Below are 13,972 nucleotides of genomic sequence, written 5' to 3' on the forward strand. Positions count from 1 at the left end.
GGACACAACCAATTTGAAAGTTTGCCAAAAGGGAGGAGAAAAAACAAAGAATCACAGGTGGAAAGATAAAATAATTCATGGGAACTGTTTGCTCTTTTTCCAAACTGTATAGAAGTCGTTATTTGATGGGTACTATCATCAATTTAAAAGTTGGACAAAAGTAGAAGAGATTCAAGGAGTCACAGCTGTAAAGCCAAAATAATTCATGGTAAAGTTCCCAGCTCTTGCAAGTGGCCATGAAGTTATCTTTTCTTTTGACAGTATGTGGCCATGAACTCTTCATGACATCTTTGAAATACCAGAATTCACAGGAGGCCATTAGATGATTTCAAGCTAACTCTTTGTTGGAGGTAGAGAAGGATGGCTGAGGCTGTGGTAAAGTCCCTGTTAGGAAAAATGGGTGAGCTACTTCAAAAGGAAGGTCCACTACTCTCAGTTGTCCACATGATGATGTTCGATGGATCAAAACCGAGCTCGAAATGACGAACAATTTCCTCAATTTTGGAGGTCATGTTCGATGGATCAAAACCGAGCTTGAAATGAACGAACAATTTCCTCAATTTTGAAGGTAAATTAAGAGAGAGATATCAAATAGTGGATGCTTTCATTGAGCAAGTGAGAGAGTGGACCTATGATACTGAAGATATTCTTGATGAATTCATTGTTCAGATGGGGAGTATGAATCAAACGAGTGGATCCATGGGCTACCTTTTATCTCCAGGCCGCGCTGTCAAGGAAGTGTATATTCGCCACCAATTTGCAACAAACATGCACAATATCAAAGCAAGCGGCAGTGGTATTATAGAGAAGAGGGACCAGTTCATGCTTCAATGGAAAGAAGAAGCAAGCTCCTCAAATGCCACGGCAACTGCTGTATATTCACGATCACTTTCCTCTTTGGTTGAGGGAGCATATGTCATTGGAATTGAGTGCAAAGTGAAAAGAGTAGAAGGGTTGTTGCTGGAAGGTGAGCCACAACTGATGTTAATTTCGATCGTTGGCATGGGCGGCTTGGGGAAACTTACCCTTGCACATACAATTTATAGTAGGCGTAGTGTTAAGGAACATTTTCGTTGCCGTGCTTGGGTTATAGTGTCACAGTCATTCACACCAGAGCGGATTTTAAGCTCCATACTAGTAGAATTTCAGGGTGCTCATGTACTAGAGCGTGTAATGGATGTGCGAGCTCTGCGACGAGAGCTGCATGGGTACTTGGAAGGTAAGACTTTTCTTGTGGTGTTGGATGATGTATGGAGCGAATGGGTGTGGGCAGAAGTGTGCACTTCATATCCCGATGCTGGAAATGCGAGTCGGTTCATCATTACAGCTCGTAATGAAGGGGCTTTACCTTCACCAAAACACATCAAGACTGAAGTGTATACCCTTGAATTCCTTTCGGAAAAGGATGCATGGTCCCTCTTTTGCAAGAATGTATTTGGGAAGGAAGCATGTCCACCAGAACTAGTGGATGCAGCGTGTCTCATAGTTAAGAAATGTGGTGGTCTACCACTGGCAATTGTGGATATTGGGAGAATGATGTCTAAGAAGAAACCATATGAGTGGGCAACAGTTCGCTATTCTCTAGAGTGGGAATTGAGCAATCGATCCCAATTTTATTTGGTGGGGGGCGAAGTGGTTAGGGGTGTTTTGTTACTATCTTATGAGGATTTGCCGGCTTTCCTAAAACATTGTTTCTTGCATTGTTGCTTATACCCAAAGGACTATTTGATTTTCCGTTCGAAATTGGTTAGGCAATAGATAGGTGAGATTTTTATAGGAGGAAGACAAGGAATGTTAGATGAGGAGGTAGCTGAGGAATACTTTAAAGACTTGCTTGATAGGAATTTGATTCTTGTGGGGGGAGGGGGGGGAATTGGTAGGAGTGAGCATGTCGAGTGCACATTGTAGTTCGTGCACTTGGCATTGATTTATCACACAAAAAGAAGTTTGGAGTATTTTATTATGACCAAAATGAAGAACCTAACCCGAGGAGTCGGCGTGTCTCCATGAACCGCAATTCTACATTGATCCATAGACATAGAGAAATGTCTTGTCTCCGGACATTCTTCACGTTCGGCATGGATAGAGAAGCAGAAACAGAAACAGAATCGGGAACCGATTCAGTTATGCCTGGATTTTTGTGTAGCTCAAGATTCATGCGTTGTCTCAAAACCCTCCTTGAGTGCTTCATACATATAGAACTAGAAACAGGGTGGGTACCTTACTCTTAGCTATGCCTGGCTTTTTGTGTAGCTCAAGATTTTTGAGGGTCTTGGACCTTCACGGCATGAGGCTTAAGCGCATGCCAGAAGTTGGGCACCTCGTTCTTGTCAGATACTTTACAATAGAGGGTTCATCCTGGGATGATGTCGTAGAGGTCCCAGAATCTATCGCGAACTTAACATGTCTACAAACCCTACACTTGAATAGCATGAAAGGAAGTTTGCCGAGTGGGATCTCAAATCTGGTTAGTTTGAAGTGTTTGAAATTATCTTACTGGAATTCTTCTGGGGTGACAGGTTTAAATGCTCCAGAAAGGATTGGAGGCTTGACTAAACTCCAACTTTGAAATATGTTGCTGTTGATTCAAACTTTGTTAAATACCTAACCCACTTGATGCAGCTTCGTTTGCTAAAGATTGAGTTAATGAGTGACAAAGATGGGGAGGCATTGTGCTCCTCTATCCAAAAAATGAAATTTCTGCATTCCCTCAGCATAACCACCTCTGAGGGTACTTTACCGATGAGGGAATTATTATCGCCTTCCCAAATGATAACTCTTCATAAACTGCGTCTGTGGGGGAGATTGGAGGGGCTACCAAGTTGGTTTAATTCTTCCCTCTCATCCCTCACCGTGGTAGAATTGGGCAATTCCTTTCTGAGGAGGGATCCATTTCGTACCTTTCAAAAATTGCCCGAACTTACGCATCTGGATATAAACACCAGAGCATACTCGGGTGAGCAAATAGGAGAATGGTGCATCGGGGTATCCTAAGCTTCAATTTCTCCATTTGACTCGATTATATGAATTGAGAGAGTGGAGAGAAGTGAAGAAGGGCGCTATGCCCTGCTTGAGGGAAGACTGCAAAAATCTGAGCGCATTGCCGGAAGGCTTCCAGAACCTGTGTTCCCTTCAGACCTTGCGAGTTCGTTGCATGTCAGATGAGTTTATGGATGGGCTGAGGCATGAAGACCGTTACAAAGTGCAGCATATCCCTGTTGTTCAATATGATTAGCGCTATAATGAAAACTGAATGCCTTTAGGGAGGTTATTCATGTGCAGCATAATATTCATGTTTCCTAGATTTACTCCCATCTTTCTCTTGATTGTTTCCCATGTGTTTTGCCCATTAAACTCTCTTCATTTGCTACTTTTTTTCGTTGTTCTTTATTTTGGAGAATGGGGATTTTCATTATAAATGTTGTAGATGGGAGGTGGTTTTAGCCTTTTATGTGTTGGGGAAAAGAAAAAACAATAAGAAAAATCCCTTGTTCTTTCATTGTTTGTTGTGGGTCCCTATGATAAGATAATAAAGAGACTTCCCCCATGTTTGTTTCTTTATTTTTCTTAGCATACATTACTGGTTTGCTCTCTCTCTCTATAGAAAAGTTTTCTCTTGTTACTTGAAATGGTTTGCTGATGCCTCTTGTTCTTTACACAACAGGGGTAGTGTTTGCTGTGGATTAACTTGTTGTGGCGCCGATCGAAATTCTCAACAGATATGCACTCATAATATGTGTGTGGATATTGTTATTTGATATTGAGGAGAAAATCTAGGTAAGTATGTTTCTCTTTCACAGTAACAAATATAACAAATAGAGCAGTTTTAAAGCATCTCTGTCTGGTTTATAAGCTCATGAATGTTATTTGCAGTCTTGAGATGAACATATTTTAGGTTGATCTTATGCATCAATATAATAATCATTAGGTCGTAAATGGAATTTCCATATTGTATTGTTTTATTTTGTATCGAATTGTGCATGTTAACACTAACATCTATTCTATGTCCACCCAGCTCTGTTCCTAAGGGGGATGTATTCTATGTCCACGCAGCTCTCTTTCCGTATGTCCCTAAGTGGGTCCTGTAAGAGACTGTTTGTGGGGGATCTGGGAGCAGGCGCTCTCGATTCCTTGGAAGGATTTTTGTATTGCTTTGCATGATGTCCTTGCATGCTTTAAACAGTTGATAATAATAAGTAACAGTAGGACGTATTTGGATGTAATAAAAAAATATACAGGGACTTATAGTCTTACTGAGGATATCCCTTAGTAGAGCAAAATGACAGACGAGAAATCATGTGCTCGACCTCAATTAGTTAGAAAAAAGCTCTGTTGATCAGTAGAAGAACCTTTAAAATTAAATGTACCCAATAGTACTTTCTAGACATAGACACAGAGTCATATTTCCATTGTGATATTGTAAGTTTGCTTGCACATAAATCGTCAGCAGAAGGAAAAGTAGAGTTTCTTTGCATGCATATTTCTTAATATTCTTCTTAGTCAATGCTTTCAGATAAGATATGTTACTAGAACGCGTGATTAAAGTGTTCGCTGTCTCATTAACTGCAGCTTATGAATGGATTGGGTCGTGGTGGTAGCACCCCCCCACCTAATCACCGCATTGTGGTTTCCATTGTCACTTATAACATCTCACTAATACCTTTAAAAAACTAACTCCTAAGCTATTTGATAAAATCAGTAAGGGCACGTCTTCTCCACTCAATTACCCAAAAAGAAAAAAAGCTTATGCATGGACTCGGTGGTTTGGCCAGGGGTTCTCTGTGGAGGTACACTACCTTGGATATCCATAGTCATTGATCAAAGTCGGTGAATGATTGAATTTTGGCTAGTCAGCTTTTTTCCAATTTTAGTTCGACTGGCTAAACAAAGTTGATGGAAAAAATTTTGTCGTTGTTTTTATTTTTTCCTGTATTTTTTTTCAAAATATTATCCAAATAGTTAGATCCACAATTAGCGAATCGGGGAATAACAATATATGCACTCACCACAATATCAGAAGTAAATCAGTTTTGGTCCAAAAAGTCGGATGCAAAAATTCAGGAAAAAATACAAATTGGCAAAAATATTGTAAATAATATTATGAATATAGCAGATTGGATCAAGAAACCGGATTGAAAAAATTGCAAATATAAAATTTCATTTTTAAAAAAATAATAATAATATGCATTAGCCATCAATAACTAATGCATCCATGAAAATTTTATAGAAGTAAATTAAATTAATTAATTCAAATATCTCATCCCATAATCTAGAGTTACTAGATCCAAATTGAAATACAAGAAATGCAATACTAAAAATGTTAGTGTCAACATAACTAATAGAAAGGTTAAGAGCCGGGAGGATATATTTACAATGTAATGGTATTCTTTGTTTATGGCATGCTCTTCCATTGTGTTGGTGTTTTCTAAGTAATATTTTTTTGGGATTGTATACAATGAGATTATTTACATTTGATACAAGGCGGTCACAATTTCTTACAATCATTTGACGTGAAATTTGAAAACTTGGATGTGTCACAAAGTTTGATAATTTTTTTTTAAAAGTTTGAGATTGGTCAATGGAATAATTGCAACCACCCAACTTCACATCCAATGGTCGAGATTATTGTGACCACAGTGTATAAAGGTGAATGGTCTCATTTTATATATATATATATATATATATTTATTTATTTATTTATTTATTTTTTTTAAGGGAATGTGTTTTTCTTGGAGACTATGTTTTGGATTAATTTTTTTTGAAAAACATGATTTTCTTGGAAGTTAGAACACTTACCTTGAAGCATCAAAAATGCCTTTTTTGGTTAGTTGTAGTATTTTTTTACCAAAATTTACTAATAATCCAAACTATTGAACATTGATTCAATTCTACTTAATAAGTTTAATGTTTATCATATATTAATCTTAAAAAGATTTAGTAAATTATCACGTTAATCGTTTTCTAAAAGTACCAATGGGATAAAGATAGACAATTCCAAAAACTTTGAATTTGGATGTCAAAAAGCAAGAAAGCTTTTCGAAAAGTTTTTTTCATAAAAAAGTAAAAATAAATGGAATAAGATAGAAAGCTCCAAAAAATTCAATTTTTGGATACACAAAAAAGTAGGAAAGGTTTTTAAACCGTTTTTTCCCTTAAAAAGTAAAAAAATAAAAAGGACAAGGATAGTAAGTTCAAAAAAATTCGATTTTGGAAGTAAAAAATACGAAAGTTTTGTGAAATGTTTTTTTTTCAAAAAGTCAAAATAGAAGTGAGAAACCTATACAAACTTCCAAATGTTTGAATTTAAATGCAATACATATAGGAAAGTTTTAGTGGAAATTTTTATTTTTTGTCAAAATGTCAAAATAAAGTGATGTTAACGCTTTTATGAAAAAATCACCTCTTTTTTTTTTTTTTCCAATATTGAGAATCCTATACAAAGTTCCAAATATTTGAATTTAAATGCAATTAGTATAGGAAAGTTTTTATGGAAAGTAATTTTTTTCCAAAATGTCAAAATAAAGTGATTTTAATGCTTTTTTAAAAAATCACTTTTTTTTTTCTGATATTTTAAAAATACAGCAGTTAAATTGTTGTAGAAAAAAAGGAAGATAGTATGGAAAAGTACCTGATGATTTTTTCTCAATGGAAAAAAAGGGACCTGATAAATTTTTCTGAATGGTGTACATGCCTTCCATATATAATTGTACCCGTGTCATGTAACAAGGTGCAACAATTCTTTCCTCTTGCCACGATCCTTTAGTAAGCATTTAATGCTCACTGCTAAAGTAATATATATAGTCTTCTTCATCGAATTTGCCTACGAAAATGAAATTAAGTCTTAGGTCTAGAACATGTCCCATCTCTTTGAGAACCAATTTGCAGTCAACATTGGTCTCCACAAATATTGCATATTCCCACAATTTTTGAAGAGCCATTATTTCCCATCCTTATGATGCGAAAGTCTCATGACTTGTAAGATGTAAAAATGGTCTTTTCGTGGGGTAGCATAGTAGGAAACACCAATATCAATAACCCAGTTTGTATATGGACATGCAACACATAGACAAGCCTTTTCACAAGCTAAAAAAGCAATAATATCACTCTCAGTGGTAACTACAGTAGTCTCATTGTTTTTTTATTTTATCTTTTTTTTACTTTTTCCTTATGTTTTTTTTTCTCAAACTTCTATTATTCTCGTTTCATATGTTCTGACTTGCCACAATGGTAGCAATTTATTGCCTTTCGATTTGTACCGACCTCTTGATCTTTCACGATTGCGAAGGTTCATGTTTGTACTTCTCCCTTAGTTTTTGTTATAAGAGCATGTGATTGAGATGAATCTTGTTCTCATTGAATAAATTACTTGTAACTTGATTCATTATTACTATTCCATCTGGTGCAGAGTCACTAAGAGACGCCACCAATATCTCCTAGATTTAAGGTAACGAGCTCAGGAGCAATAAGGACTGACTCATCATCCAACACCATCTTTATAGAAAAGAGTCAATTTACTATGATTTTCATCTCATTTAAATAATCTGTAATTGATGCATCTTATTTGAACCTCAAATTATCTAGCTTTTGGATCAAGAAATCTTTGTTGCTGGCTGTCTTTCGTTCATACAACCCTTCCAATTTTTTTCATAAAGAATGTGTTGAAGTTTCATTCGACATGTGGTGAAACATATTTGCTGTGCACGGAAGCTTTAAACCCGATAGGTTGGTCAAAAAAAAAAAATGAAGTCCATAACCAAGACTCTGATACCACTTGTTGGGAAGCAGTGCCTTCCCGTCTATATGTAAATAAAAAAAAATACCAAACCTCCAAGAAATAAAAATATAAAAATTTGCAGAAAATAAAAAACAAACCAAATACCAAGATTTACGTAGAAAAACCTTCAAAGAAGGGAAAAACCACATGGCACCACAGATGAAATCCAGTATGTAGAAAAATAATTGCAATAGTTCTTCCCAAATTAACTGATTATAATTTGAGGATTATGAACAAGAAATAATAAGGAAAAATAGGGGTCACCTCTATGGAACTATTTCATCATCCTCTCCTTAAAAGAATATATTCTTTCCAAGTTTCATTGGAGAACTTCAATTTAAATCATTTAAAAAGCTCCAAACCTTTTGTGATTTTATAAGAAACCCTTTGTAATTTTTTGCATATAAAAAAACCACGAGAGAGAAATAAATGATTTTAACCCCTCCTTATAATTTTTTTGGTTCACCCCTCTCATATCTTTTTAAAAAATGAGAAAGACTTTTCTTATTTGTTACTTAATTGTTATATTTTTTCCGCTTCACAAAAACACCTTTTTAAATAGAGAAAATATCTCTATATCTTCTATTTTTAAGTTTTATTTCTTGATAAACCCAATGTTTCAAAAGATATCTTCCGACCCCCTGGTCGCTTTAAACCTATTTTTTAATATAAACAAATGTGAAAAAGGCAAGTTCTTTCTAAACCCAATTCTTTTTCTCTCTTCACTTATATACCCCAAACTTCTCTCTTTTTCTCTCTCTTCATGCGTCTCTCACTCTCTTTCTCTTCTCATGTTTCTCCAAACACCTCTTTCTCTCCTCCCGGTAACCGCTCACCTTCATGAATCCCTTTTCTCTCTCTAGAAGTTTGGGAGGTTGACTTTTAGAAAATCTATGCTATTTTAGGTTTGTTTGTCCTAAACAAACAAGTTTAAATTAGCTAAGGGGTTTAGAAGAAATAAAATCTACAATTTTTATGCCCCAAGATATCTTTTAAAAGCTTAGTCTATTGTGAAATGAAACCTAAAAATGGATGGTATGAAGATATCTTTCCTTTTAAATATTCTTTTCCCAAAAAAAAAAATCCCCAAACCTCATGGGCCGAGAAATCCACGGATTTTTTGAAAAGTCCTAATAGTATTTTGGCTTCTTGCCATTATTGTTGAGAGCTCTCACCTTTTCCTTTTCAATTTTCTCCCTTTGCTAATACCATTGTGTCATTTTTCTCGAGGAGGAAACTCTGGTATCCATCAATCCATGTAGTCTACATATTCTGCCTGCTTTATTTGTAACCATATCATAGAATGGAATAGTATCCACCGATATCATCTAAGTTTTGAACACTATGCCAGTATCTCCTCAACCATCTGATGTCAATAATGAATGGTTGAGAAGCTGCTAGCAAACTGTTTGAAAGCCAAATTCTATCATAGTATACATTCCCTTATGAGATTAATTTGTGAGGGATTTATTCTAGGACGAAGTTTCTATAGTGCCTAGGCTTTATGAAAACCAAATAAAGACTCACCTCAAATCCTTGTCTGGAAGGTGCTTTCGGCAAAGGAAATTTTTCATGGTAGTTCTCAAATCAATTTCCAACACCGGCAATAAAATTTGAAAACTAAAAAAATGTACAGATCTTATGGATCTTTGAACACTTATTTTTAAGGAGAAATAGGCGGTCTAGATAATTTGCTAAAATACACACTTTCTTTATAGTTTTTTTTATGCAACCATATTGTTCAAGTTGAGATGCTCGATGTAAAGGCTTTCCAACGCTTGAATTACAATTTTCGATGAGTTATTAGGTGAGGCTTTTATTCATTAGGAAAGCCCACTATACTAAATGATCATTGTTATATAGTCCATGTAGTTATCGTGTCTGTTCTCAATGACAGTGCAGATAAATAGTTACCTCACCATCGCTGGAGATAGGGTTCATCCCCATTGTCCCCAACTGTGAACTAATGGCACCCTTCAATGATGAATTGATAATTCTCAATTCCCTTATGATATCCCATTAAAAATTTGCACGAAGATTCTATTATAAAAAGTACAAAATATCGCAAGGGTATGCATCAGAGAAATAGCTCATCCTCTGATTCATATTAGTGCTCCAAAACAGCACAAAAATCCTTAGTTATAATACCTCTTGGTATTTGAACGTACCAATAATTCTTTCGAAAGTGTATCACTTGACCACAAAAGCAGTTGACTTTCTAATATCTTATTCTAAAACTCACTAAAACAGTAAAATAAAAGAAATGGGGCAGCAAATAGATCTAGCTTTGATACTAATGAAAATTGGAAAACGTGACCTAGTACGGTATATATAGTTTTTAATTTTTCTTTTTCTCATCGATTAAAACACTTACAAAGGTCCAATTACAATAACACTTACTTTAAATAAATAATGATTCAAAAGAAAGTACTAAAACTGTATCCTTTAGCTTCCTAAACCTTATCCCATCAAATATTAAAGATATACAAAATATTAGATATTGACCTCTCTCTTGTATAAATCTCTTTATTTATACATATCTTTTTGAATATTCGAACTTCTTATATTTATCAAAAGTTTCCATAATGGATATATTTTGAATATCCAAAACTTCTTATATGTTAAAAGTTTACATAATACATATCTTGTTAATTAGCTTGGTTAACAAGATATTGACAATAGGAAAAATATATACCAACTAAGAGTGGCATAATATTCATGAGGCTCCCAAGTGGGCTCCACACGCATACCATATGTGGTCCTATGGTGGGACGCTATCGGCCCCCATATTGTACATGATTTATTAAATATAAAATTGAATTTTAAAATATAGGAAATAACTTTTATTTCTTTCTGAATATTTAAATATTAAAAAAATAAGATCTCTTAATTTATTTATCCTTTTTGCAAAAATAAAATATCCAGACTCAAAAAAATTCAAATAATCAATTTTAAAATTATTAAACATTACGAAAGTTGAAGAGGGCTTTTTGCTGCTGCGAACCTTGCCAATAGTTTGACCTTGCAAAGCCTTATGGATTAGAACCAGCCCTTATTTTAAATGGTCGGTTCAAATTTTTTTATTATTTATTTATTTTTTTTTCTCGTTAAAGGAGATTGTGCTCGTAAAACAACCCCATTTTTTTTGGTAAGTTATTTAATTTATTTTTTGGCAAAAGATGTATACTCCCGCAAGTGTATAATGTATATTTACACCCTTGGTAAACCCAATATAAGAGTAACTCTAGGCCCCTATATTTTGGGGGATATAGCCCCTTCAACTCCATAGACCAATCCAAGTGAAAAAAATTTCCTAAATTGAACTCTCTATGTACTTGGAAAAAAATAATGTATCAAGATTGAAACCAATGTTTAAAGGGCTAGATCTAGTTCAAAAGACTCAAAATATAAATTTTTCTTTTGAAAATAATCATCTAGTGATTCTTAGATGATTCCCAGAATTTCAGACCGTAAAATTCTCCATGTAGGTCTCGTGAGCAAGGGAGTAGATGCACAGTATACGCTCCAGTGGGAGTATAAAATTCATGCTAGTTATTCTTTTTTTAGTTTTCATTTTTCCTGGATCTTCGTGTTTGGTGGGGGCAACTTCATAACCAACCGCCTTCCTTCCTAGCAAAAATGAAGGGCTCTAAACCCAACTTCCACACTCCTACACTCACTCTCACCCTCAGACCCACCCCTAAAAATAGGACATTCCGAACGAAATGCGTCTCAAAAAGAGTGGTGGGCAACCCAAATTTAATTCAAAACAAAACCCCACCTCTCCCCTTCCCCTGTTTCCAATCGCATTGGTGTGGGGGATCAGCTCAATAAAACAAAGAAGAAGAAGAAGAAGCCACAAAGGGGTAAAAGCCCCACCCCACCCCACCCCACCCTACCATGGCTTCTGCCCTCTCTCTCTCCCTAGCCTTGCTCTCCGCCACCCTCTTCCTCGCAAGTGCCCCGGCGACAGATGCCTCCCGCCCATCCCGTGGACTGGGATCCGTCTGTCGCCACACCGACTACCCCACCCTCTGCCAGTCTGCATTGGGAAGGCGCCAACATGTTGACCCCATATCGGCCACCGCAGCCTCGGTCAAAGCCCTCATGGCCAAGACTGCACAGGCTCGGGCATATGCTCAGAGGTTGATCACGTCCGGGAGAGTGTACGGGATGGGCAAAGGAAACTTGAAGGTGTGCAAGGAAAACTACTCTGATGCGTTGGCTAACTTGGCCACTTCACTGAAGAATTTACATTCCCGGGCTCATGCTGACCTCTTGAGCAACCTCAGCGCCGTGGGGACAGATATCGACACGTGCGACGATGGGTATAAAGAGACACCAGGAGTGCGGTCGCCCATGGTGAATTACCAGAAAAACCTCAGCAAGATGGCCAGCAACTGCCTTGCATTGGCAACCGCCGTGAAGAAAGGTCATTGATTCGTCGCAATGCCGGAGATTAGTGAGGTTGAGGTTGTGGTTAATGGTTGTGTGTTGAGTTCATTTCAAATTCTTGGGCTTTAGAGGTCTCTTGTTCTTTCCTGGTTTGTTTCCCTGCATCTCTGCTCTTTCCTTCTTCTTTTTTTGTTATTTTTTATTTATTTTTTTTAAAGGGGGGTGGGGGGTTTGGGATTTTTACGAGTGCCTTGTGGAGAGGGTTTGGCAAATTACAGTCATGGTTTAAGTATTTACTTATTCCTAGGCAGTATGTCATAAGAGAGGGCATGTGTTTCCCGTAACACAAGGTAGAATTCAAGAGTTGAGAGTGAGAGGGACTTCTTTCTTTCTGAAAATAAAAGAAAACGGTTTTTAATGATGGAAAGTCCTTTGTCTATGATGAAATATTATGCTTAAAAGGCTGGAGAGCCGATAAATAAATCTAGGTGCTTGTTTATATGATTTCCTATTTTTGGGATTTATTTGTTTTTCTTTTTGGGTGAGACAATGGGAAAGGGCTGCTATTCTCGATAGGAATTGAGTTTTGGACGAAATATTGTAAATCGTCAAGCGCTAACCAATTAAGCGTAGCTCTTTTCTTAAAGATTTATTTGTTAACACATGTTGTTTTTTGCCCACATTCCGACCCGAATGGATACTACCCACCATGAATTCTTATATTTTCATCCACAATCTTTTTCAAGGCAAATCAAACAGCAATACTATGGGAGGCAATGGGTCGGGTCGGGTCCGGGTCGACTTGACCAGACCTGCACCGAACCCGGTTTAGGTCCAAGTGTAGAACCCAACAAAAACTTTTTTAATATATATATATATATATATATATGTGGGTGCAGTTTACGAATGCATCCGTAGGTGTAGAGGTAAGGTGCACCTCCAAATTTTATCGTGGTATATAATTTTGATGTAAAATGTTCTTAGGATTATATCAAAATGTATTTTTATATCTAATTATAAAAGTTTAAATTTTGAAAATGGTTAAAATCAAATAGATCTATAAACATATGAAAATCTTGAAAATGGACGATGTAGATAATATGTTGTAAAATACACTATTTCTAAGACTTAAAGTCTTTTTATTTTTCATGGTCATACATCTTGATGTCGAGATGATCAATCAAAGGGTTTTTCAAAATTAAAACTACCTTTTCCGATGGATTTTTGAAGTGCATCCGTAGTTCTACATTATTAGGTTGCATCCTTATATAAACTTTTTCATATATATATCTACATATCAGAAAATATTTATACCATATGTGTGTGTATGTATATATATAAAGGGAAAGGTTTCTATACTTCCCCTACAATATAGAAGATTTATGCTACCCCTACCATCCAGTTGTCTCATTGGGATGCTCCTATAAAAAATATTGAAAATAATTTTTAGATAAAATATAATGACCAAAATACCCTTTGAATCTTTGAAGGGTATTTTGGTTATTTTGTTTTATTAGAAATATTTTTTTATATTTTTCGCTAGTGCTAGTTTAATAGAGGATTGGATGTCCAAAATTGGGTGTAAAAATAGTTTATAAAAAAAATTGAAAATAAAATAGTGTAAAGACGTGACATTGTGATTGGGACAATCTTTGCCCTCCATTTAAAATGGACTATTGGATAAGGGGAACTATATAAATTTTATGCTATTGGGGAAGCATAAAAAGCTTGCCTATATATAAATATATATGTGTATGTGTGTGTATAGATATGTTTAGGTTGATCCGGATCAGTCAACCTGGA

General features: G+C 35.8%; 2 protein-coding genes across 3 annotated transcripts; both read left to right on the top strand.

The window, feature by feature from the left end:
- The first annotated feature begins 173 nt into the window (after positions 1-173).
- On the top strand, positions 174-3,547 carry LOC18430812 (disease resistance protein RPM1). Of its 2 annotated transcripts, none has more exons than XM_088863583.1 (2): positions 174-568; positions 670-3,547. In XM_088863583.1, the coding sequence occupies exon 2, from the start codon at positions 670-672 to the stop codon at positions 1,756-1,758; it is 1,089 nt and encodes a 362-aa protein (XP_088719709.1). In that variant the 5' UTR covers positions 174-568; the 3' UTR covers positions 1,759-3,547. The 2 variants fall into 2 exon arrangements, with proteins under 2 accessions (XP_088719709.1, XP_088719710.1); XM_088863584.1 differs by having other exon boundaries at positions 454-507.
- An 8,029-nt stretch (positions 3,548-11,576) lies between these two features.
- On the top strand, positions 11,577-12,668 carry LOC18430813 (putative pectinesterase/pectinesterase inhibitor 61). The gene has a single exon (XM_006840954.4). The coding sequence runs from the start codon at positions 11,675-11,677 to the stop codon at positions 12,212-12,214; it is 540 nt and encodes a 179-aa protein (XP_006841017.2). The 5' UTR covers positions 11,577-11,674; the 3' UTR covers positions 12,215-12,668.
- Positions 12,669-13,972: the final 1,304 nt, after the last annotated feature.

This window comes from Amborella trichopoda, chromosome 3, assembly GCF_054954075.1.
Source record: "Amborella trichopoda isolate Santa Cruz 75 chromosome 3, AtrichopodaSantaCruz75HAP2 v2.0, whole genome shotgun sequence".
Classification (NCBI taxonomy): domain Eukaryota; kingdom Viridiplantae; phylum Streptophyta; class Magnoliopsida; order Amborellales; family Amborellaceae; genus Amborella; species Amborella trichopoda.